The sequence below is a fragment of the Caloenas nicobarica genome, chromosome 1 (genome assembly GCF_036013445.1).
Source record: "Caloenas nicobarica isolate bCalNic1 chromosome 1, bCalNic1.hap1, whole genome shotgun sequence".
NCBI classification, from domain to species: domain Eukaryota; kingdom Metazoa; phylum Chordata; class Aves; order Columbiformes; family Columbidae; genus Caloenas; species Caloenas nicobarica.
The window spans coordinates 108563915-108591150 of NC_088245.1; the positions used below are offsets into that span (position 1 = coordinate 108563915).

Here is a 27236-nt window from a genome sequence, read left to right on the forward strand (position 1 = left end):
AACATGTCCCTGGAGGTATTTGGAAGTATTAGTAGATTGAAAACAACTATTTTTAAAACTTAAAAATCAATGCTTATGTCATTCAGGAAATGAATCAATTTATTTCATTCTCTTGAAAGATTAATAATTTTAAAACTTATGGGAAAGTATCTGCTTTATGCCATACTTAACAACTCCATAATATCTTTTAATATGGCTAAAATTTAATAGACTACAGTTGAGGCTGTTTCACCAGATTATCCTTCATATCACCTTGGGTATTACTCAAGGCTTATTTGGTATTTTTACAAATTGGAATCCTAACAGTCAATATCTTGCACATAAATCTGTATTCAAAACTGCATACACCAAAGAAGGTCAACTTTTAACTACAGAATCTTAAATACTCAAATGGAAATCAAAGACTACATCGATTAATTTGGTTTTTATAATTTAATTTAGAAGTAGTAATATAAGCGAAAGACTAGGAATACACTGAACCACAACGTTTAAAATTCAGAACAGAAAGAAATGTCGTGTTAGTAACTTAAGCTTATTAACACATATACATAAATAATACATACACCTCCTGCAATCTTACCAAGGTATTTCTCCCTTTCTTCTCTTCTCTCCTTTGCCAGTCTTTGTCTTTCATCTGTTTTCAGAAATCCATCAATGGCTGAAATCAGGGAGAGGGAGGGGGGGAAAAAAAAAAAAAAAAGGTGTCAGTAAAACTAAAGAAGTATCTAAAAGAAGTAAAAAAAGCCACCAAAAATAAGTCATAACTACTGCATTTAACAACTCCAACAACAAAAATTATTTTGCAGTTGTATGCAGGCGGGATAACAAGCTGGAATTCGGATCCATCTTGAGCAGAGTCTCCTACCTACTGCCGGACTCCAAGCACAGCTCCTCAGTGTAAATGCCTGACTCCTCTTCTCAGAGCAAACAAGCATGCTGCCACTGCTTTTTATAGAACTTGAAGTTTTCTTGGGAAAAACCATAAGGATGCAATTAACACGTACTCATCTTTGTTAATAACCGCATTTTTGAAGTTTTTGGCTAAAAAAAAGGCAAAGGTAGTTCAGGAAAGCAGTAAAAGCCATACGCAGTGCTCTTACAGTTTAATGCTATATGGAGTCCCAGCCTTTGTATTTATGGCTTAACACAGCCCCAGAGCTCCCCTGCCCACAGGAAACCACCAGCACCAGCTCATCTCAGCAACCAGCAATTAGCGCTGGATGAGGACAGGGCGGCAGCAGCCCTCCTGCCCTCTTTTCCAGGTAGGAAACACTTTGTTTCCTCCTCGACTTGGTATCTAAATGCAGGTTACTTGCTTGGGAGGAGGTTGCCTAGGGATGTTTTGTACTTGGATCCAGACACCCCAGTTTTGTACAGCGTGAGCCAGCAAAAAGCGCAATTTAAGCAGGCAGGCAGAGCCATGACACGGGAGGTGCCTCGGGGTCACCTGCCTGCATGCCCGGGAAGGAGCAGCCAGCCAGACCCTGGCAGGCTCTTCCACGGACCTTCTGCAATAGCACAGGTAAGGCCACCAGCCTGTGCTCTCTGGGCAGGCTTCAGCCAGCGACTTGATGGACCAGCTAGAGGATGGTATCCTTTTAAACCCAGCTGATGGGGCCTCCAGCACCTTTGTTTTTCTCTTTGCTCTCAGGATCTCCTGGGGTCTTGGCAGTGCTGCAGTGCAAACAGGCACAGTGTCTCACAGCACAGTTTACATCCTTTGCAATCATTATTTGGGCTCCCTACTGAGTCACTGAATTATAATTAAGTCCCCTTCCCTTTTCCTCTAAGAACTGCATTTGTTAATTTTATCAGATAAATATGAGTGGAAAAGTTACTTAGATTGTAACCCCGCTGTCTTCTTGAGAAGTCACATTTGCAGGCTGCTCTCCGAGGGCATCCTGTCTGTTCGAGCAAAGGTGTCGCATAGCAAGTGCCTTTCTGTAAAATGCACTGTTCTGTAGGAAGGCTGAAAAACAGCCTTGGTGGTCCCTGGTGACTGGTGAAAAATGCAGGTCCCAGCTGTCCTCCATTAGAATAACAGCTTGCTTTTTCCCCAAGCAGCACCTTCAAACACTATCTCTAATCCTCCTCTGCACACACTGACAGAGACTACCTGATAGCAGCCAGGCCTCCGGAAAATTGCAATTATACCTCCCAGCTGGTTAATTACAACTAGAATTTGTGGGTCAAATACATATCTATCTATTAGCGAAGACTCATCCTACTTCCATCCTAGTCCACTTGTTTGCTTGGCTGCCATTTATTGTCAGAGTTGACAAGCAGGGAGAAGAGACGAGGAGGTGGCTCAGTAAAGCAACCACAGCCAAGGTTTGCAACTACTTTGAAGGGGCCCGCAATAAGCAGCCAAGAAGGGAAATCCTGTTGTCACAGCACAGTTAAATTACAGCTCCAATGGAAAGTTTTTCAGTGATCTGAAAGTCAAAACAGCATGAAACCTACAATTTAGGCTAGAAGCAGCACGGGAGGTGAAATCAAGACTGGATCAAGAGCCCAAAGAGGGAAGACTGAGCTTGAGAGCAAGTGGACGCTGAAGAAAGGGAAAGAGGCAAGCAGAGGCAGGAGCTAAGGTCTTCTGCTGCAAGGGATGTAACTCAGATGGAGAGGTGGAACCTGAAGTATGGAAACTAGGATGGGGATAAACTGTAGGGATGGGGAAAATGACAGCAAGATAGTCCATGTCCATGGATTACGTTCACAAAATCCTGCACTGACTCATCACTCTCCTGCTTTCAGCAACCATCTGTGAAACCCACTGACAAAAATACATCCCATTATGCTTGTCAATAAAATTACAGCAAACTTATCTCTACTTTGATTGCTTCATGAACGCAACTGGCAGAAGTGGATCTAAAAGCTCAGGACTTGCTCACAACTGCCACAGCTATCCAAAGTTGCTGAACAATTTTTCAGGTTGGCTTTCTCAAGAATTTGGATCGCAACCCCACTCAGGTAATATTAAAAGAAGACCTAGGCTGTAATGCCAGACACTTAAGAAACGAGGATGTATCAGAATTGAAGCAGTCTGTACAATCCTTACTTTGCTTCTTTTTACACATATATTATGCATTTTTTCCTTTTAGGTTGCTTTGCTTATTTAGTGCATAAGGTGAATGTCCTCAAGAGGTGAACCAAGTGATTAGTGCTTCTTGCTCCAGTTCCTTCTGAAACTGGAAAGTAGACAGAACAATAATCTGAAGTCTTGAAGAACAGCAGTCCAGACTTGGTTATCTCGCAGATGAAACAACAAATACATGAGATTGCTGCTCATTACATGTGTAACACACCAGTGTGCAAAAAAACTGTGTGGAGGAAAACAGTTCGCAATTTAGTAAGTACAGGGATCAAATGCACACGCATGCAGCAAGGGTAGCACTAGAATAGCACAGACATCCTCAATACTAGCATTTCTTAATGCAAGTACTTGGCTTCACAAATCGGCATGCCTGCCAAAAATCAGAAATTTGCTTGCCTTCAGAAAGTAAATACAGATTTGAAGGACTACTTGCTGGGTAATAACGTGTACCTTGGGATGATTTTTAAGGCTAAAATTAGTGTATTTACTACACATCTTCATACATTAAATAGGCATAGCAGTTACTTGTGGCATGAAATTTGGTAACAGGAATTCAAACTCTGTTTGGTAAAGCAGACTGCAAACAGCAAGCCAGCACAAGTAACTCTACCATGAAAACAACATAACATCCTCTCTGTTTCCTAACACAAACTGCCTGCAGAGGGCAGAACAAGGTTTGCATGAAAAAGAAAACACCTCAGCAAAAAAAGCTTTCACTGTCATTAGCAACCTCAGGTTCATATTCTGTATACTCAGCTTTATCCTGAGCGTTTCTCATATTTACAGCTAAGCCCCTGATCCCTCAAGTTAGAAAGGCATACAGCAGCCAACGACACGTTTAAGAGTCAGGACGCAAATGCAGGCTGGTTGTGCCTTCTGCCAACCAGAGTAACGACTACAAAGAGACACTGATAGAAAATTCTCTAACAACCTTTTATTCCTAGACTTGCAGAATAATAAGGAAACTGCCCAAGCAACAATATTGAAGATTTTACTGTAAGGAACAACACACACACACAAATCCCTGCTGCTTCTAATCCATCTCCCAGTTGTCCCCAAAAACTCCTTTTCCAAAGGGTCCTCTCTCTCAAAGGCACATGTTTAACCGCTGGGCTAATTCCTTGAGACTGCGCCTTATTTTTTTGACTGAAGAGGGCCAGCTGCTCCTCTGCGACTTTGTTACAACAAGGATTTCTACAGAAAAATACCGTAACTTAAAACCAGTTAAAAAGACAGCAGCAGTGATATATACTAGCTAATATACTATCTAATGCTGCAGGATGCTTTCAATAATGTTACTTTGAAATAAATATTCACAGGAGTAAAAACCAACACGTGAATCGCTGCTTGAACCTTTTTTGATGGGCAAGGTAAACCTACACAGAGTGACAAAATGTGCCAGAACACGTTCACACGCACTCTGCTCCGCTCCACGTGCCACTTGCATAAGCCTCTTGGTGGTTGCTCAAGGCAGAGAGGAAGGTTGTCCTGTCCCGATGAGACACAAGGCAAGCTCCATCTTTTCAAATCCGTATCCTGTTTCTGATTGAGAAAACAAGCACGGGAGCAGGACAATGCAGCTACTGGCAGCAGAGAGTACATTTCAGAAGGTCAAACCAGCTGTTTGGACACCTCCTCTCCTGAAATTTGCACCCGAGTAACTGCCAGCAGGTAGGGCTTCCTTTTTTTTTTTTGGTCCTATTTTGTTATTGAACCCACATACACTTCTGTCCTCTAAAACATCCCATGGTATTTGGTTTCACAATGTATTCATATATAGCAGACAAAGCCCTTGATAGCAGGCACCACAACACAGAAGTCAGCTGGGGATCTGAGCTCAGCTCTACGTAACAGTTTTCAACATACTTAGAACTTTGGCCATCCTACATGACCATGTTTGACACATTTAGACTTTCACCGATTCCAAATGATACCATCCAACATTTTTAGACCTTTGCCACAGTACGTGTCATCTACAGTGATACTGCTGTGTTGGTGGAATTCCTGATTTGGATGCAGTTCGGCCAAAGGGTGGCCTTGCCAGGGGTGTGGAGATGTGGTCTACACAGCAGCTCAGCATGAGATGTCCCTGCACTTACACCCACTGTTCTGCTGGCGAACTCTGTTGTTCCAAATCATATAATCTCAGTATATAAAAATCAAGGTTTTGCTCCCTAAAAACCTGCTTTCTCTCTCCCTTGAGACTGTTCTTTGAAACAATAAAGAACAATCTTTTCCACCTGCCGCTGCTTCCCTCTGGGTACTGAACGAAAACGTGTTACGTTCTAAGTTTTCAATTACTGACTATACTGACAGGGAAAAAAAAAGGTATGAAACTGCATGTGACTGTACCTGGACAACACTTTCTATTAGCAAAATGCACTTTTTCTAAATTTTAATTCTTCTGCATCACTGAGAGCCTTTCACGTAAACACACAAACAACACAAGGGCTTTGCAGTTCAGTAAGATTTAGTGGATTGTCCTCCTTTTTGATAATTGTCTTTTTAAAAGTTTTCTTTAACTAAAAAAGAAAAAAAACCCCACTGTTTATTGTATTGCACTCAAAAATCTAAATACAAAGAATCAGAATTCTTCCACTTTCAGCTACTTCATTTTATTTTTATGTTGGCCAAGCCAGATTTCAAATATAACTAGAAAAAAGGGACATTTTCCATTATGTCTAGTTAGAATCCCACGATGGCTATCTATTGTTATAAAGATGTTAAGTAAATGAAATCATTAAAGGCAGACTCAGCTGCCAAACGTCGTGACATTTCAAACACCCCAGGGTAATTGTCTGAGAAGCAGCCTGGCCCACAGGCCAAGGAAGCTGTCAGGGACCTGCACCCTCAGCTTAAACAGCTGGGACAAAAAGTGTCACCAAGTGTCTGCTTCATGTTCATGATCCCCACCCCGGATTTTCAAATTATTCCTTTGAATCAAGAAGTTCAGCTGTACACCATACTTACACAAAGATTACAGTAGCAAGATATGTCTTGCTGGTATGTTTACTTAAGTTTAAGGTGAAAAATCAGCCCCCAAATGCTGGCCAAATAACTTTACAATGATTCATAAAGTACATACAGGTCATTTGGTGATCACGTACAGCAACAAAAATACCTTAATTACTGCATGGGGAGGAAAATCTTGCTAAAATGTAAAAAGTGGATCTTTTCAGTTCTGCATGAGCCCATGACAGCTCATCAGCTCCATGGGATGCTTTGCATATAAACACTGTGTGCAGCCCTAACAGTGACCCATGGAGACTCCAGCATCGGGCAGACACAGCAAATGCCTCTCAAGATCACACGGAGTACTGATAAGATACATTAGCAGAATGTTTTTACTTATGAAAACACCGGATAACTAATAACACTAGATTAATAATTAACTGAACAGGTCCCTACCACACGGCAAATACACAGAAAGCAGCAGCACTATGTCAATGTGTGTTCTACGCTGTCATTTTATTCTTGTGCTTCTATAACCTCTCAGGCAGAAAGCAGTCTGGAGGCTGAACGAGAGTTTGCCAGTGTCTTTCTCCCAGTTTTGACACATGCAAACATGTATAGCTGTGTATTCCGAACTACATCAGACCCCAGACCCATCTGGAATCTGCAGGTAGATCTTCCTCCCCTTCTAGTCTATGCCTTCAGCTTCTTACTGCAGGTAATTACAAAAATTGCACAAAAAGGGAGGTGAATGGTAGAGATTGAGCCATAACTAAACCATAGGTTGTTTTATTTTTACTTCACTTTTTTTCAGAATGAACCCTGCATCACTCATGTTTATGAAGACAGAAGTTTAAATATAGCATTTCTAAGTTCAGCAGTTACTTTAAAAACCTCTGTGTTCTTACCTTTGTCAATACAGATCCCAGATAATCCTTTCAACGTTATTACGATTGAAAAATTTTGTCTTCAAAAAGAAAGGTCTCTATATAGGTGAATGTGTATTATGCATGAAGAGAACTTTTACTGTTCATTAATAGTAATTTTAATAGCAGAAGCTGATGAACACACAAATTCCATTTCATTTTGTGTTTATTGTATGACTGCAGATAACTTCACATGAAGCTTAAATGAAAATCTATTCTCAAAGACTTTTAGAAGTACTGTCATTTCTCTGAAAAGTTCATCTTTGTAGCACACGCACAAACATGCACCTGCGGAGTTAACTATCAAACGGTGGATATGTACGTCAGATTTTATACACTACTGAACAAAGCCTGTGTAGAGACACTTACAGATGGTAAATAGGGATAAAAGACAGAGCTGCCTCGCCATCTTACTCCAAGGAAGTGTGTCACATTCCCTTGCTTTCTCTGCACTGGTAACACTTTCCAAGACTCTTAACTCACATAGGTGAGGGAGAAAGGAGGAAAAAAGGTCTCCTTTTGCTTTTTACACATCTTTTGTCCAGCAATGGGATTATTCCTCACCAGAAGACAAACAGGCAACCACTGTTAATAGCCTCCTATAAAGTTTTAATGTAAAATAAAATGTTCATACTTGTAAACATGTGCAGAGCCTTAGCTAACAGTTCTTGAGTGCTCTAACACTAGCTTCAAAATAGCTGCTGCTCTGGTAGCCATCCACCAGAGGGAAGCTCATGCATGCATACAAAGAAAAAGAAATAATTTGAAGGATGAATGAAACAGCTCCCTGATATTCAAGCTAAAGCAAATTCTATTCAAAACGCTTCTTGGTAGTAACACAGAATTCTTGAGCTTGGCAAGTTTTCAGAAGTTATTTGCCAATCTAAAGGTAAAAGACTTAACAGAAAGTTTCCTGCGTTAATGGTTGGACTCGATGATCTTAAGGGTCTTTTCCAACCAAAATGATTCCATGATTCTATGAATCAAAGCAGGCGCAGCTCTACCGCTGGCTCCAAAGCAACCTGGCAGGTAGGGACCCAACCAGGTATTGATGCCGCTCCTACCCTCATGCGAGCCTCAAGAGCTTTATCTTTTGCAGAATATCAGCAGGAGCAGAATTTAGCATCAAGATAATTATACAAAAGAGGAAAAAGTTGACGAAAAATTGTGAAATTTGATCAAAGAATTAGAAAAAAGGCCTGAAGATTCTCATTGATTTGTAGTTGTTGTTACCAAAATATCTAGCCATTTTCCTAATTACAACTGATTTAAGTTACACATTTGCTGTACGATCTAAGTTTATGGACAATTTCCAGACGTTCTTTATTAAAAAAAAGACACCGCACAACATCAGAATCACAGCTATGAATGATTTTTAAGACTTATCCTTTGAAATAGTCTAAATCAGGGCTTTTGGGGTGCCTCAGGGGTTTTTTTGCAGGGGTTAAGAGGATTTTGGTAGGGTTGAGGTTTGGAGGTTTTATTGCTTTCCCTCCCTGACAACTTGCTTTAAAAAAATATTTTTTCTAGTAAATGTAGAAATTCTCAGTGTAAAAGACAGACAAATCAAATTTGCAGGTGCACTTAAGATGTAGGAAAATTATGGCTTTTGAAATTGACCTGGTCACAACTTTAATTATATTATCAGAAAAAGCCCTCAAGAATATTAACCAAAAATAACAACATAGCCCTTTCCCCCTTCAGATACTTAACTACACGAGATTTATAATGAGGAGTGGAATAAGAGAAGAGCGTAACCCAAAAGGGATTCATGACACTATCTTGATAATGGATTCTTCCTACACATACACACTGTGTCCAAAGAAAAGCCATCCTTTTCAAACCTGCTCCCTGAGCAAGTAAATAATCCTAAAATCCTCTGCAAGGAGGGGAGTACAGGAATCAAACCAGCAACTTTCTGAAAGACTATGAATCCTGGAATGAATTAAAAAAAAAGGAATAAACAAAACCAAATACTGCTTCTAAATCACTTAGCACTTTGAAACTAAAACAGAAGTAGGTTCATCAAGGAATAATAGCTGGCAGCAGCTGGAAATTAAATACTAAAACAACACACAAACAAGAAAGAAATTTTTTTTTTTCCACTACAGAAATATTTTTTCCTGTCATTCGCTCACTGCATATATCTGCTGAATTAGCGATTGTCCCAACATGTATTTAGGATTTATGCATTTACTAACTTGCACAGACTAGTTTCACTGACTTCAGCATAACAACTTTGTTAAAACAGAAAAGATGGAAATACCTTGTAAGGATCAGGAAGCCCTTGCATGCCCCACCCAAGTCTGAAAAGAGGTCCCATCTATCACTTACATACTATTGTAATAAATGGAAGATACGTTTGTTAGAAGAACAGTCTCTATAAATGCTGCTTACCTAGTTCACTTCACCTTACGACATTTGCAAGAAAAAGCCTCACTGTAGGACAGTAAGCCTCGAGTCATCGTTATTTTGCCTGAATTATCTACGGGAAATGTTTTGGGATCACATACATTTGTTTCTTCATCTCAGTGAACTCAACTGGAACAACCTCATTTTAGGAATATACACATCAAAATTAAATAAATTAATTTTCTTTCCAAAAACATTTGTCACCAAAATGAACTAGAAGCAATAGCTTTGTGTCTATACTGTAGTCTAGCACACTTCAATTCCTCATTAAAAGTGTTTCTGGACTTGCAATACACATTTATGTATCAACATATGCTGATGTTACATATTTATTATTAGGTTTTAGATAGCCAGAGGTCAGTGAAAACTAGCATTTCACTAAGAGATTTGGATATTTTTAGCATCAGTAAATGAGATGGAAACTCTAAGTATCCATTTCTCCAACCTTCAGCTAGCTTATAATTCCCAAATGCATGTTAAAACCCACTTCCTATTCAAGTTAATTTGCTTTGCTGGTGTATGGCACTGAATAGTGATCTTACGCTTTGATAGTTTTACAATTTTCACTGCCATGTTGCACTCCCAAATGGTAGCTGAAAACATCAGAAGTAAAGGGAAAGCACAAAACTGCTTTTCCAGATCCAGGTGGCAAGAGCTTTTGTGGATGTCTTCACAGCCACTGCAGTCTTGCACAGCCCCCGTGTGGGCAAGGAGATGACCTGCACCTGAGGTGCACCATTCCTCTCCTTTTACTGTGCCTTTTTTTTCACTGACAACAATGAACACTTACTCAAACCCTTGCAGCCACACCTGATACTAGAATTTAAGACAAAGCGGGGCAGGAGTCTGCATTTGTAAATACGATTGTCTGAAGAGAACAGACAGCTTACCTGATGTGAGAACTCAAAGAGCGTACTGGGCAGAGCTCCTGTCTCCACGCTCAGGCTCTTCGTTGTCACTGGCCTTGCCACCCCAGCAATGCTGCCCTCAGCGGTGAGCAGTCATGCTGCCTCCACCCTGCAGCCCACCGTGCCACCCCTTGGTAAAAATCTGCTTGACAGCAAAGAGGAAAGTTGGGATGATTCCCCCACCATGGCAGTAGCCTGGAGCGTGTGTCAAGCTGCCCGGCTCATGGCACTGAGGTGCGCTGCTCAAGCCCATTACAGAATAATTTTGGTTGCAAGAGACCATTAAGAATATCAAGTCCAAGCACAACCTAACTCTGGCACTAAACCATGTCCCCAAGAGCCTCATCTATACACCTTTTAAACACCTCCACGGATGGTGATTCCACCATTCTACCGCCAGAGCTCCTTTTGTCCAAAAAGGAACTTTCACAGCACTGGTACTGAGCAGCTGCAAACCTCTAATTTCAGGTAACTTCAGGGGTCACACGACAGCGTTTCGGGGGAAGCCCCGCAGACTCCGTACACCATGCGTGCCTGTGAGGTCCCTCTCTGCCTGCAGGGCTGGAGGGCAACGCAGATGGCAGCGGCCTCGCACAGGAAAGCAACTGCTTACAGATGGGCCAACTGGTAGAGACAAAAAGAAGCCCTATAATCAAACTCTTAACCTCTGTGTCAAAGTACCCATACAGAATCATGACATGGCAAAACTACAACTTACTTCTAAACCAACTTCTGCCAGAAAGCGTTCTTCTGGAGCCTTGAGTAAAAATGAAGACACAGATTTGTCAGTATATTCTTTTAATTGTCATTTAAAAAAAAAAAAAAAAGGATAATCACTGAAGAAATGATAAAACAAGGTTACTATCTACAAATAAGTGAATCACACTGGGGAGACAGAGGCTTGGTGAATGAGCATTTCAGAAGTGGCAATTTGTACACTTGCTTACACTTACTGACCTTAAACAATCCACTGCACAGATATGTACAGGGATGGCTCTGCAGAGTCCTTTCGCTAATTTTTTTCTTTCAAGTCTAATTTAATAGAAACTGCAATATAGATATCTGAGCTTTGGGATTTGCTCCAAGTTGTAGAAAAAGTATATTTAGAGAATCAAGAAAACATACATGGCTTCTAACAACGCCTACAGACACACAAAGCGTTGCCAGCATGCCATGTATTTCAACAATATGCCTACATTGTTTTCCTAGACAGTACAAGTAACTTTTTAACACTGCCTTCATTTCTCACTATACTCTGCCCTCCATCATGAAGTCAGTGATGACTGAAGACTTGGAGAAGGCTTTAGGGTGTTTCTGTTCTTTGTGGTGATCAAAGTGAATATAGAGCATTTAACAAAAGAAGAATCCATTTGCAATTTTCTATATATATATCTTTCTAAAAAAAAAAAAAAAAAAAAAAAAGGCATTGATGACTTACTGACATGGCATGCACTCAGCAATGACTAACTTAAATAACCTCCACTTCGCTCTGCCCCTACCTAGTGCACCACTGAAACAGCGTATTATTCTACACAGAAGCAGCCACCAAATACCAAATGTAGAAAGCACCTTTTCCCTGTGATTTGACAAAAGCTTCAAAAAGGAAGCAAAGCTGATTAATCCAGAGCAGACATGATCAAGTGAACTTCACCCTCTACGGACTTAACTATGATTAGGAGCAGGAGTTTAAATGTTATTATTAGTGTGAAGCACAGTAAAAGCATTTCCCATGGATTTATTTATGGGAGAGGAAGAGCAGCTATCACTTACCAAAACCAAAACAATTTGTTCTAGGAATGTGCATAGTAAACCCTCATAGGGAAGAAAAGCTTTTACAATTAGATGTCTGTCTTTAACCTTTTTTGTTGCATTTTAGTAGGTGTACTATGCCACTGTACTTCATATTAATGATGTTATGTATGGACATATAGTTTTAAGTATGTTTCTGGTCAGTTTACCACAGTGTATTCCATACAGCTTCTGCTTTGGATGCCCCAGTTGGCTCCTAGATACAATTCTTAATAAATAATATAATTTAGTAGCGGAATCCGAGTATTTGCCCTTTTAAATCCAGAATGTGAACTTTTTCCCTGTGTCACTTACGCAGTTATTTGATCTTGTCTGAGCATCTAATCCTTCTAGGTCTTCCATCAAAAGCCTAACATGCCCTTGTTGCAACTTCTGCCTAGTTTTCTACCTGTGCTTTGTGAGCTTCTGACTCTCAAGGAACACCAAACATGAAGGTTTTGGTGCATGGAGTTCCACCTGCAAGACACTGCTGAGACCTTGCTGCACCAAAAAGAACAAAAATATTCTATTTGCATACATCCTTTTGTACATAACGAATGCATTTTTGTATGATAATTTATAATGATTTTTCTTGATCCAACTATTTAACATCAGCCACTGTGCACAGAAAAATGTTAATTGTCTCTGTTCAAAACCAAACAAATCCCAAAGGACAAGGCTCCAAAAGCAAGAACCTCATTCAACTCTTACCCTTGAACTATGTTAAAGTGTCTGAATTAGTCAAGGCTTCTAAATACCCAGGAAATAGCCCAAAGTAGAGATTGTCTTAACACTGACACAGGAAATCTAATTTATCCATGGGGCTGGTGCAGCCTGTTGAAGGAATCCACGGGTACACTAAGACACACTGGGTCTCTCATCCACCTTGCCTGAACCCTGCCCCATTCTGACAACTTTTGCGTTTTTGTGGAAACAGACAGGATGGAATTAGATCAATTAAGTCAGTACTCAGAAGAGGATTTTTCAAGGGCATGGGACAGTATCTAGATGGACTGATACCGAAATAATGCTGATCATTTCTGTACCCCTTGAAAGAGTTATAGGAACCTATGTTCTTAAGTGGTATTTAATTGGATTTTCAGTACTTCAAAAAGTGTCAAAAAGATTAAGTCTGCCTTTTTACCACTGCAAAACATAAATATTTGTTTAATCTGTAATTTCTTAGAGGATTATTCACTGAGTTCCTGCTATAAGTCATCTTATGTGTTTATGCAAATTCAGAACACAAATCACACTGTACATGGAGCTCTTAACCTGTGGAATGAATAAGCTATTTTACCAAACCAAAACTTTTCTGCGTAAGAGAGATGAGTGGATTGTGCATCCACTGATTTTTTCAAGCTCAAAAAGAGGAAGGGGTTTTTTGTGGGTTTGTCTGGTTTTTTGGTGGTTTTTTTGGGTGGTTTTTGTTTGTTTGGTTTGGGGGAGGCAGGGTTTTTTTGGGGGCGTGTGGTTTGTTGTGTTAGTTTTTTTTTTTTTCCTTTTTTCAGGCTAAGAAGGTAACTCAGAGCTTTTACAAAGATTAACAAAAAAAATTCTCTAAAACTAAAGGATAAAACAGAAGCTGCCTATACAAAGTGACTAAGCTGTATGCAAAGTGCTTAAATGATATACAAAGATGAACACATACACTGAATCCAGGATTCACAGCATGCTTACACCAACAGAAAAAAGCGAATTAAAACACAGTGGGTCACTAGGCTTTGCAGTAAGTACTGCTTAACACAGAGGTTGGATCCTGTATTCAGGATTTTCTGTCAAAGTTCATCTAAACTTTGGCAGCGATGTGCAGCAAAGCTACATGGGATGGAGACTCCAGTTTGCGCGGGTATCCCCCACCTTCTTGTGGCCTTCATGGCCCAAAGACAAAGGAATTGGGAGATGTATTTAAGACAATAATGTATAATTTTTGCTGCCATGACACGGCTGCCTCTGCCCCAGCTCTGGGGAATCCCAATGCAGGAGGGAGCGTGTGGGGCGGCACCGCAGGCACCAGGAGAGGACGATGGGGACTCGGCTGGAATTGCCCTTGGCACAATCATTTTACAGTCTTTAGACACACACGGACACTTGCACATATACTCACATTGTACAAGCAGTGTTTTCTCTTGACTGTTATCTGACTTTACTTCAGAGACCAGAGACACTGGCCCAAACCATTATTTTTTAAGAAAATACAAATAAAGAGTGATGTTTCTTGGAATATTTCTGCTGATCTTTCAGCCATCTGGAAAAGACTGACTTGATTCAGAACGAAGTCCAACACTGGCACTTAAGTGCTAAAGTTAGTTATCAATATCAACATCCAGACACTTTAAAAACATTATACAAAACCAGCAGAAATTAAAGTGTTTTAATGAAAAAATATGGCTTGCATTTGTCCAAAATTACAAACTCCATTAAAAGGCTTGCACAAGTCTTCCATCACAGTATAAGAAAAGCTACTTGTTTGGTTCAAAGGCAAAATTTGTTTATTATTTTAGTCCTTATGCCTCTGCATGCAGCTCCCGGAATGCAACATAGTAGTTCTTGCACCTGAATTTGTAGCACTTCGCACAGCAAGTTTCTGTTCTCATTCTGTTCACACTCACAATCTTCTCCTGTGGGAGATGCCACACTGAATACACCAGATCTAATCATACAGCCAGATGGGATTTTTTTGGCATATCGATTCATTCAGATGTAAGAGTAGAGCTGGAAATCTGGCCCACAGAATCTTATTTTTCTGGTAACTCAGATTCTTCAAACAAGTGACTTGGAAAAAAAACTCCACAGGGCACTAAAAAGACTCATTTCCTACAGGGCTGTGCCCAAACACCAGATTTTCTTGTGTCCATCAAGTTGCAAGTTTCTCTAGAGGTGTTCTTGGAGGTCAGGGCATTCATAATCAACTCCTTCCTGAGAGTGGTGAATTTTATGGCATGTAATATGGGGTGAGCTCTTACTGCATTCCGTGACATCACCTATTTCTACCATCTTTGCTGGAATATAGCACCCCCTAGACTGTAACTTCTGTCAAATTTGGTTGAAGTTGACCAATGGCTTCAACACCTAATTGTTGGTGATATCTGTTGGACAGATAGGTATGATCCTCTATGCCTTTTTTTTTTTTCCCAAGAAATACAGACAACTGAATTCTTGAATCGTAGCCAGAAGCTTAAAACCTGTATCCAAGTCCTTATTCGTTTGCATCCCTGGAGAAATGCAGCATATTCAGTGTATGACGACTCTACATCATTAAAGGTTTTCTATCTTCAAGGCTGCAGATAGTCACAACAGGATGGCCTTGGGAAAAAAGAAAACTCAAAACTTAAAGAAAAATTTATCATAAATTATCGAAGTTGCTAAAAACAAACACAGAAATCTGCATGCTATTTTTTTAATAACCTAATAGCTCAGAGAAAAAAAACTATACCACTTCTACATGTTATTTTCTGAATATAGAATAAAGGCAACTAAAAAAATCAGAGGACATAGAATAGCCAAAAAACCCACGTTTGAACACACAGGTTAAACATCTTAGGAAACAATGATATGATGTTACACTGCATTGATTTTCAGAACATCTAATTAACTGCCTGACATTTAAACTGATAGGCTTAAAGAAAGGCAGAGGCAACATCTAAAATGAGCACTTTAAAAGAAGCTTAATCCGGTGTCATGACATTAAACTGCCAAGATCACAGAATCACAGAATGTTAGGGATTGGAAGGGACCTCGAAAGATCATCTAGTCCAATCCCCCTGCCAGAGCAGGAACACCTAGGTGAGGTTACACAGAAAGGCGTCCAGGCGGGTTTTGAATGTCTCCAGAGAAGAAGACTCCACAACCTCCCTGGGCAGCCTGTTCCAGTGTTCTGTCACCCTCACTGAGAAGAAGTTTCTTCTCAAATTTAAGTGGAACCTCTTGTGTTCCAGCTTGAACTCATTACCCCTTTTCTTACTGTTGATTGTCACCGAGAAGAGCCTGGCTCCATCCTCGTGACACCCACCCTTTATAAATTTATAAACATGAATGAGGTCACCCCTCAGTCTCCTCTTCTCCAAGCTAAAGAGACTCAGCTCCCTCAGCCTTTCCTCATATGGGAGATGCTCCACTCCCTTAATCATCTTTGTGGCCCTGCGCTGGACTCTCTCCAGCAGTTCCCTGTCCTTCTTGAACTGAGGGGCCCAGAACTGGACACAGTATTCCAGATGAGGTCTCACCAGGGCAGCGTAGAGGGGAAGGAGAACCTCTCTCGACCTACTAACCACCCCCCTTCTAATCCACCCCAGGATGCCATTGGCCTTCTTGGCCGCAAGGGCACAGTGCTGGCTCATGGTCATCCTGCTGTCCACCAGGACCCCAGGTCCCTTTCCCCTACACTGCTCTCTAACAGGTCATTCCCCAACCTATACTGGAACCTGGGGTTGTTCCTGCCCAGATGCAAGACTCTACATTTTCCCTTATTATATTTCATTAAGTTTTTCCCTGCCCAACTCTCCAGCCTGTCCAGGTCTCACTGGATGGCAGCACAGCCTGCTGGCGTGTCAGCCACTCCTCCCAGTTTGGTGTCATCAGCAAACTTGCTGACAGTGCACTCTATTCCCTCATCCAAGTCGTTGATGAATATATTGAATAATACTGGTCCCACTACCGACCGTTGAGGCACTCCACTAGATACAGGCCTCCAACCAGACTCCGCTCCATTGACCACGACTCTCCGGCTTCTTTCCTTCAGCCAGTTCCCAGTCCACCTCACTACCCGATTGTCCAGTCCACACTTCTTCAGTTTAGCCGTGAGGATGCTGTGGGAGGCGGTGTCAAATGCTTTGCTGAAGTCAAGGTAGACCACATCCACTGCTCTGCCTTCATCAATCCACCTTGTTATGTCTTCAAAAAAGGCTATGAGGTTGGTCAAGCATGACTTCCCCTTGGTGAAGCCGTGTTGACTGCCCCTGATGACCCTCTTATCCTTGATATGTCTTAAGATGGCACCAAGGAGAAGGTGTTCCATCACTTTCCCAGGGATGGAGGTGAGGCTGACCGGTCTGTAGTTGCCTGGGTCCTCCTTCTTGCCCTTTTTGAAGACGGGAGTGACAATTGCTTTCCTCCAGTCCTCAGGCACCTCTCCCGTTTCCCAAGACTTGGCAAAGATGATGGAGAGTGGTCCAGCAATGACTTCAGCCAGCTCCCTCAGCACCCGCGGGTGCATCCCATCTGGACCCATGGATTTATGGATGTCCAGATTGCTTAACTGGTCCCTAACCCAGTCCTCATCAACTAAGGCAAACTCCTCCATTGTCCTGCCTTCCTCTGGGGCCTCAGGGGTACGGGGCTCCTCAGGACAGCCTCCGGCAGAGTAGACAGAGACAAAGAAGGCATTCAGTAATTCTGCCTTCTCTGTATCTTCTGTTACCAGGGCACCCACCCCATTCATCAGTGGGCCTACATTGCCTCTGGTGTTAGTTTTATCTGCCATGTATTTAAAGAGGCTCTTCCTGTTGTCCTTGACCCCTCTCGCCAGGTTTAACTCTAAGGAGGCCTTAGCTTTCCTAGTTGCCTCCCTACATCCTCTGACAACAGCCTTATATTCTTCCCAAGTGGCCAGCCCCTCCTTCCATGATTTGTAAACCCTCCTCTTCCACTTGAGTTTGCCCAGCAGTTCCCTGTTTAACCACGCAGGTCTCCTGGCTCCCTTCCTTGACTTCCTGCACGTCGGGATGCACTGATCTTTACCTTCAAGCAGCCTTGCCCATGGGATTTACCCCAGCAATTGTTTGAACAGGCCAAAGTTGGCCCTGCTGAAGTCCAGGGTTGCAATTCTGCTTGCTATTCTGCTCCCGCCACATGAGATTCTGAACTCCACCATTTCATGGTCGCTGCAACCAAGGCAGCCCTCCACCTTTACTGCTTCAACCAGACTCTCCTTGTTAGTGAGGATGAGATCTAGCAGCGCACCTCTCCTAGTCGGCTCTTCCACCATTTGCATCAGAAAGTTATCATCAATGCACTGGAGGAACCTCCTGGACTGAGGCTGGCTGGCTGAGTGGTCCTTCCAGCAAATATCAGCATAGTTAAAATCCCCCACAACAACCAGGGCCTGTGACTGTGAGGCCGCGCTCAGCTGCCTGTAGAAGGCCTCATCAACATCCTCACTCTGATCTGGTGGCTTGTAATAGACTCCCATGACAGTATCACCCCTGCCAGCCTGCCCCTTAAGATAAACTTAAGATAAAGTGACCGACAACAATGGAAGAATAACTTTCAGTGGTAACTTCTTCTGGGTTATTTATAAAAAGCAGAACAAGAAACTGTGAGCGCTTGCAGTTCATCAAAACATCACTGTTCAGCTAAATAGTGGAAGACAACAGATGAGCTTGAAGAAATTATTTGCACAGAACATAACAAGCTCTAAAAGGACACGAAGATAATTTGCACAAGAGAACAGTAGCGTGAATGTACTAAGGTTGACGATGATGGCTAAATTCACACTCACAATCTTCTCCTGTGGGAGATGCCACACTGAACGCACCAAATCTAATCATGCAGCCAGATGTGCTTTTTGGCATACAGATTCGTTTAATGCTGTGACACTGTTTAGTAACACTTGGTGTCAATGTGTACATTGCAATAAGAAGAAAGCTCTTCAATAGAGATAAATGCATGGTGAATGTGAGAAATTGAAGGTCACATATTCTTGGCAGGCAATGCTTCGTTCTAATTGATTCTGAAAACACTTGAATGATGATTTTGCAATTAAATGATCTACTTATACAAGGTAATCGTGTATTTTAGAAGATGAAGGCCAGTTAGCTTATTTTTTTTTCTAATGTGAGTTTAGACTTTTTAATTCTACAATTAGCCTGTATATGGGTTAGGTGGTGTTTTCTATTTAAAATTTACTTTTTAATTTTCCCTTGTTCATTGTTCCTCCCTCCTTCCCTTTTCTGATGTGTCACAATTGTGGTTTTAATAAAATAATTTACTGGCAGGAAGTTTAACCTGACTGATCCTGCAAATAAAACAAACATAGCTTTATTTGGCATCAGAACAGAGGTGTTTACAGTCAAGAGCTTATAACTTAGCATTCACTTTGCACCAGAAAAGAAAGCAGAATAATCCTGTTTTAGTTCTTATAACAACTTGTGTGTCATAGTCTTTCCTCATCCCAATGTCAACACTAAATCTCTAACTATGTTCTTTCTCACTTGATTATCTTTTCGTGCCACAAAACCAGTAAGACAGAAAGATCTAGTTTCATATAGTGCTTCAGTTATTATGAATTTTTTACCAATAAAACTTGCCATACAGTCATTCCATAGCTGAGTGTCTGTTTACAATTCATTCCTTATCTTTGCTCTTAATTTCTCACTGGGGTGTCTACTGAGACAACCAGACTGTCCACCTCACACAGGCTGCAAGAACTTACATTACAGCTACACAGCAGAGACAAAACACTAAACTTTCCTCATTCCAAGAAAATCTTCAATTATTTAAAATAATTCTTATTTTGGATCCTACAAAACCGAAGTTTTTTTTTTTTTAAAAAAAATTACCAGCTATACTTCAGGCGTAAACTGACACAATTGCACAACACAATTATAGAAATACCATAAAGTTATTGATGGATTAATTTTTCATTCTTCCAGCAATCTACCAATTTAATGAAATTAGCAGATTCAAGTTAGACTGTCTTTTCATCACCTTTCTTTTGGTTTGCAATACAGTTACTTAGGATCTATGATGTGTATAGACATGTCCTATTGCTATGATTATGAGAAGCAGCTATGTTCTACCTCTAAAGTGACTGGGCTACAGGAGAAGTCAAGTTCCATATGGCTGATTGAAATAATCTACGAATTATGCAATAAACCAAATTACAAACAATAAGTAATTGCTAAAGGTATTAAACATGACTTGGAAAACCCTTAATTAAGAATCTATCCTGTTTAGAAACTGCACAAAGTACAACAGAAAAGGTTAAACCAAGTGAATTTGCAAGCAAGACAAAAACCGAAACACATTGCTCAAAGACTTCAGTCCCCACAGAGGCCAAGGTCCAAGCACCCTGATCATCCACATACATGTCTACTGGGCAGCACAAGAGTTTGGGATAAACACTGAAATTACCTTGCACAATCTGTCCTTCCCGTTTCACCAGTCAACTCATTTATTAAGAGGTTTTACGCAGAACACTGTCCCCTTGAAGGTACCACTGGCGCAGAGAAGGGACCAAGGACACACGGATGGATCCCAACTGAAGTTGCAGGCCAGCTGCGACCCACCTCTGGGCTGGGCTCTGGGCTGTGTCTCAGGAAGCCACATCTCCAGCCCATCTCCTGCTGTTCCCAGCTGGGATTCCTGGACCCAAGTGATGACCCTGCCAGCATGGGACCATCACTGGATCCAGCCACCAGCACCTGCTGTGCCCGCCCTGCCCGAGCCCTGCAGGACAGCGCTGAGGGCAGAGGGCACACAACGTACCACACTATGTCCAACACACAAAACTCTGATTTACTCCTTTGTTTCACCCTATATGGAGGGCGCAAGCTGAGGGGGCCCGGAGAGGCAGAGGATCAGTCAGCACAGTCATTCTCCCAGGCTCCTTTTCATTTCTCATCCCTTTACTGCAATAAAAACCTGCACGCTCTTTTCCACTTCCCGCTTCCAGGAATCACTAACTGACATCAAAGAAGATGACTTTTCAGCACATAAACCAAAAACAACACCCAGTAATAGGGTGTTACCCTACTAGTCTGTCCACTAGATGACAAGTGAGTAAAGTGATAGCTATGTCAATAGCTAATAGCATGCCAGGTTTCAGACATTTTTAAACACGGATGTTTCCTCAAGTCCAACCTCTACATGAATCAGATTACAACAAAACATGTTTTGTAGTGATATTTACCTTTTTTTTTTTTTAATAGAGGCTTATAAGGTGTGAAGTACTTTTGACAAAAATTAAAGTGTTCAAAACTGGTGTTATTATGTTCTTCTATTTCTATCTTAAGTACGCCACACGTGGCCAGTACCCAAGCCTACAATCATGCTGGGCCAAATACTTTATACATAAAAGATGTTCATAAATAAACGACGTGGTTAAAATGGCTGCACAAGTAACCAGAAGCCAGCAAATCATCCATGTGCTGACTGCACAGGGGCCACCAGCCGCTCACGGAAGGGAAGGAAAAGCTGTTCTGCTCTATAATGCACACCCCAAGAAACCAGCAGCCGCTCCTGCATAATGAGTGAGATGTGAACAGCTAAAGACAGCTTCAGGGGAAAGAAAACATCAGATACCTACACAGCAATGTTTTGAGTTCCACCAGCACCACCACTCCTCCCCATGTTAACCTCTCTTTCCTAAGTTTTTGGACATACTGCTCACAAACATTTCCCCAGACTGAAGGCTGGAGTGTCAACAAGTCACCAGGTTTTGAGTGCTGAAATAGAAGCATTTTTATTTTGCAGCCTTAAAAAGCAAGTCTTAGGAGGAAGGGTGTCTCAAACACACACTTGCTGAAGGGCAGACTCCTACCCTATATAATCCATAAGGGCAGTTCAGCTAAAATATCCGGGCTACTTGCGTCTTAAAACCTCCAGCTCAAAAAGTCCAAGGTGATGTGTTTATCAAAGCCTAGTTAAAGAAGGTCCACACATTTGAAAAAAAAAAAACCAAAACCACAACACAGCAAAAAACCCCCACACAACCCAAAACAAGAAGATCCCGTACATACACGCAACACAACTACAGCAAGTCTTGAAATTGATAAAGGCAGACCCAGGAGGAAATTTCTAAAGTTTCAGTTTGAAACTAAGTATTTAAGATGAAGATGAAATCAGCCTGCTTTGCAAAACTTTGCAAAACACAAATTGTTAATAATACCATGTAGATCTAGACAGATGGGAGACAATATCCTGCATAATGCAGCTGAGAAAAACAACAGCAGGGAAATAAAATCATTCTTCTTTTTAGCTGTAATACCATAGCTAGTGCTAAAAGTTATTTTCAGAAAACATTCTGCAGTATTTTTTTAAATAAAAAGTAAACTACGGCTTCATAAGAAGTTTTGCTCAGAAGAGCCACTGCAGCCAGAGCGAAGCCAGGATTCCTTTCTCTGTGCTGAAGAGGAGCTCTCAAGGATGTTTTTGACAACTTCTAAAGTAGACATCATGATAATCTCAAAGACAATGCTCCTAAACACTATTTGAAGAGATTTTGTTTCCCCCTCTTGGAAATACTAAAAGTGTATGAATATAGTCCGTTCGGTTCCACTCTCAAAATCACTTTTGAGTAAGACACCTACAGCCAGTGACATTGGCAACTGAGCTTTCTTCCTCTCACTGGAAGTGGATGCAGGCTTTTTCTAAGCACTTTCCATCTTCAATCCTATGAAAAAAAATGAGTCAATTAACATGATTTATACAAAGCTAACTTCTACAGAAAATCAGTGAGTAGTGCTCTGTAAATATTGTCTTTCCAGGCAAAAATATACACACTTTACACAGTGAGCACATTGTTATTTCCAAATTACTTTTTTTGCTGGCAAAAAGTTCAACTGAAAGTGTTGTCTATTACATAAACTGCCAAAGACTGGATTAGCTCTTACGTTTCTTTTTTGGTCTCAGACATTTGAGACTGATACACAGGATTAAGAGTAAACAGTAAGATTTAGAAAAAGATTTCATTTATGCATGTTTAAATAGATCTATTCCTCCCATACATTTATATGGTAGAAGGGGGGAGGACAGAAATTGAAAAACAAGATATAGATACGTGTTCCAGTTTTCACAAGCAGAGTGATAAATAGTAGCGGTGTGAACACTTATCTTTTCAAAGACCTCTCATGCTTGCTTATTCTCTGGAGACTGCATGGCAGGCTTATTAAACTTTCCTGCCCTTAATACTATTTCTAAGCCAGGATGCTCACCAATTTACAAGGTTATCGGAAACATCAACGGAAAACCCACTGTCACTACCTCCACAAGCAAGGCAGACCAGGAATGACCCTCCCAAACAGCAATGCCACACCAGCTCTCCCCACTGGACTGGGGTTTGCCTGAATGGGCAGCACTGAGCACACAAAGAACAGAAGAATAAAAGAGAATCAACGCAAACAAATGAATTTTATATTATCAAAATATAAATATTTCAAAGCTGACATATTATAGAACTTCATCTAGGTGCCCTCTGACAACAATCAAAAATATGTTTTGGACTCAATTCACTGGAAAAACAGGTCTATTTTTCTTTTTGAACCAAGTTAATCCAGAAATATTTCCTGAAAAAGTTATATGCCAGTTCCTAATCAGTATTAAGATGTCAATATACAGCTTTCAGTACTATTTTAATAATAAAATATTCAATAAAATTAGCATAAATTTAGAGATGAGATATAAATCCTCCAGTGGCAACCTGTTCTTCTTACCATAAGTTGAAAAATTACTCCAGTTTTCCATTTGCTTTCCTGTGATTTTTTTTTTAAACTACACATCTCTCTCCTGCACCATTATTAGTCTTCCCTACATTACCACCCTATGTTCTTCCCCGTCATTCAAACTTCACTAAGTGTTTACTATTCAGCTACAAAATTAAAACCCAAACTGATCTTAAATCATATACAGCTTTTAGAAACCACATGGTGAATTTTATGCCCCAAAATTCTAGGTAAAATCATTTCCTATACAAAAAGCATACAGCAATATTTCAATATCACACTTCCATAGAATCAAGTTTTATTTGATTCTAAAATACATATGTCCTTCCATTTTTAAGCTTTCAACTTCTATCTTAATTAAAATGTATATAGGAGGATACTTAAAAGAACATGAAGTTGCTATAGCAAGTTGATTACTCTTCAATAATTCTCATGTAGCTGTAATAGGTAAAGCTATTAAAGGAAAATAATACTATATCTTGAAATTGTTTTGCACAAGGGAACGTGGCAACCGGAAGTACAAACGGAATTTAACTTGAAGTGTTTCCTGCAAGCCTTGCCTTACACCTTAGATATATATAGGCATTGATATTTGACTGCTAAAGGTTCAAGAAATGTGTAAAAATGAAGTTAAAAAAATTTGAGAGCAATTTCAGTACACCAAAACTGCCTTAAAGCAAAGTCCAAGTGTTAGTTTTTACTAAGTACTTCTGATTAGTTCTTCAACTTACACAGACACTCGCCTAACATGAAACAGAAATTATCTGAATAAGTATTTGGTATACATGAATATCCTTGCAATGACCTGACCCAAACTATAACAATGTCAATACATTTTTATCTAAAAGGATTCAAGGAGCCAAGTGTGTGATTAAGCCCTTCCACAGTGCATGTAGATGCATGCTTCTGATGCATGTAGATGATGTACAGGGCATCATTTTTGTTATGACCAAAGTTGGCTTAACTTGTGGCACCACTCAGAAAACTCCATCTGTTTTTATGTTTTCCATGAGAGGTAGAAAGGTGCAGATGACAGATTTTTTTTTATGTACTTTCTTCCTGAAGTGCTCAGTGTATTTATTTTAATAGAAAAATCACTGATAACAATTGCTAGGATAAATGGAAAATATGACATCATTCAGAAATAGTTGAACAATAAGAAACCAGTAAGTTTATAACTAAGAAATACTGGAAAAAAATCAACTCGCTTTCTTATCCTTGGCTACAGCTGTTTTGGCTTGACAGTCTCTGAACCCCCTCTGAACCCCATTTCTTCCCTTTTCCAGCCCGCACATACTTGTCTGCAAAGACATTTAATTCTGTAAAGCTACCATTTCCAAGTCCTCAGACACATGTCTGCTTTAAAGACTCATTTGCCACATTTTAAACAACAACATCTTGCCATGCTACACAGACAAAACAACCACAATTTCTATTATCTATTATTTCTGTTATTTATCTATGCAGACAAAACAACCACGTTCCAGAGCAAGTCTTTGGGTACCACAGCCACTTCAACGCAACACTCAGAAACTGAGGGCAGCAAGCTTGCTTGAGTACCAAAGGTTTGTGAAGATGTAAAAAAAACTTCCCACTGATAAATGGGAGCAGGGAGAGGAATGGCTCGGGGTCCCTGCGGAAAGGCTCTGGGCGCCGCGGGCTCTTCTTGTCGGCTCTGACAATCGAGCGAGTGGAACTGTTTCGGAAGCTTATTACCAGTTCAGCAAGCAAAGGGAGCTAACACACACGTGGCAGAGTCCCAAGTTACAAACCAATTAAAAGCGTCACGTTACATCACCACCTCACTGAAAGCGATAAGAAGGAACACAGTCAAATTTGCAGATCTGCTCCCTCTTTATTAATAAGATCAGACCAGAACTAAGGAGAAAAACAAAACAAAACACAAACAAAACCAAAATAAAAGCCCAAACAACAAACAAAACAAAAACCCAACCAAACAAAAAAACCCACACACACGCAAACCACCAAAACCAAACCACCCACACACAAAAGAGCCCATACAGTCACTAGTCCTTCAGCCATCATTTAGACACAAAAGGATGCCCCTCGGCATCTGTACACAAAACATATACTCTTTTTACGTAGTGAATATTGTGATTACCTTAATGTAACTCATTTGGGGTGAGCCTGTACACAGTTCTTTAAAAAGAAAATCGCCTCTGTGCTAAGGAATGTCTTCATAGCACTAAGCAGCCAATTTCTGCACAAATTCCCTTTTGCAGTGAGTAGTACTAGGCTCTCTAGGCTCTAATCTATTTTATATAATTATAGCAGAGCAGATTATTTGGATGCTACTGCTTCTACACTGCAGCAGCTCCAAGTTCAGTAACAAAAATAATGGCCTAACATACTCAGGGCATTATTTTCCTATGGTGATAAGGGAATCAAATCCATGCACGTTTAAGCAGTGATAATCAGCACAGCTACATATCTGTTTAGAACCATAGCAGGGCCAGAAGTCACTGTATTGCTTTCATTTCATGAGGATCCAAGCCAGGGGAGAGAAACTGGGCCAGCTTATGGCAGCTGAGCAAGATGGTATATTTTTGATAACTGCCTTCTGGTGCTCACAATCTAATTTCCAGACAAAAATACCTTCTCTCTCTCTCTTTTAATTTTCTATATATGCTTCAGCCAACACGCTTGAGGAAGTGTGGATCATACGTATTTGTTTCACAATGTGTGGGATACTGATCTGGGCAACAGGAGCTTGCCTCAGACTTCATAATTATTAAAAACTATTAGAAGGTTGATCAAATTATGCAATTAAAAAAACCCAAAACACCATGAAGTGTCCTCCAATTCTTCCATTATTCATGACATCAGGAATAGGCAGCTCGACATAAGGCATTCAAGCTGTTATGGAACTAATTTATTTGTAAATGACAAATGAAGCTCCCTCTCAGTATAACAGCTTTTCCTGGGGAGTCAATTTATTTAAAAGAAATTAAGACATTATCATACCAAGACATAATGATGTGATTTTATACATAGTTGCAATCTGAAGTAACACAGCTGTGCTTTTAGACTTCGATAACAAAAAAAAGACTTACTAATCATTACATTTTAGACCCTGTGAGATTTGCTTCTGGGAGTGAGAGGAGTCTATATATCGCATAGCTATATGCCTTAATCCTGCAGTGGATACATACAGCTAGATTCCCTCTACCAGTCAGAAAGGCTCTGTGCAGGTGCAGAAATCCACCTGCAAGGCTGTGTCACAAAGACAACTGGCTTGATGCCTGTGACAGCTAGAAATACCTCCACACCGCTGCAGCAATGCTCGTGCCTGTGAAATGCACTTAGAAGAATGTACCTATTCAATATAGTGTATCGGCAGTATGCATAAACGCGACTGCTCGGCACCCCAGAAGAACAGGACATAATAGTACCTATGGACGAAGTCCATGAAACTAAAAGCCCTGTGATTTAGTATTTCAGTACCAAGATGATGAGTGTTCTACAGATATGTGATGTAGATTACTCACCCAGCAAGTCTGTCACACACTCAAGTGTGGTATTCAAAAAGACTAGGTTTTCACTAGTTACTTTTAAGGCTTATCAAGAAAATTGTATTCCTACTCACTGTACCAAAATAGCTTGAAGTAGAAATACTTGGCCTTGGGAAAAGAATTACTAAATGGTGTGTTTGTGTAGGTACACACAATCCGGGAACTCCAGAGTACGCCTA

General features: G+C 40.6%; 1 protein-coding gene across 1 annotated transcript in view; it reads right to left on the reverse strand.

The window, feature by feature from the left end:
* Positions 1-27236, reverse strand: part of MAP7D2 (MAP7 domain containing 2) — a 92613-nt gene that overhangs the window by 41423 nt on the left and 23954 nt on the right. The window contains exon 2 of the mRNA XM_065641134.1: positions 581-658. Coding sequence (XP_065497206.1) covers positions 581-658 — 78 coding nt within the window. The remainder of the gene's footprint in view (positions 1-580; positions 659-27236) is intronic.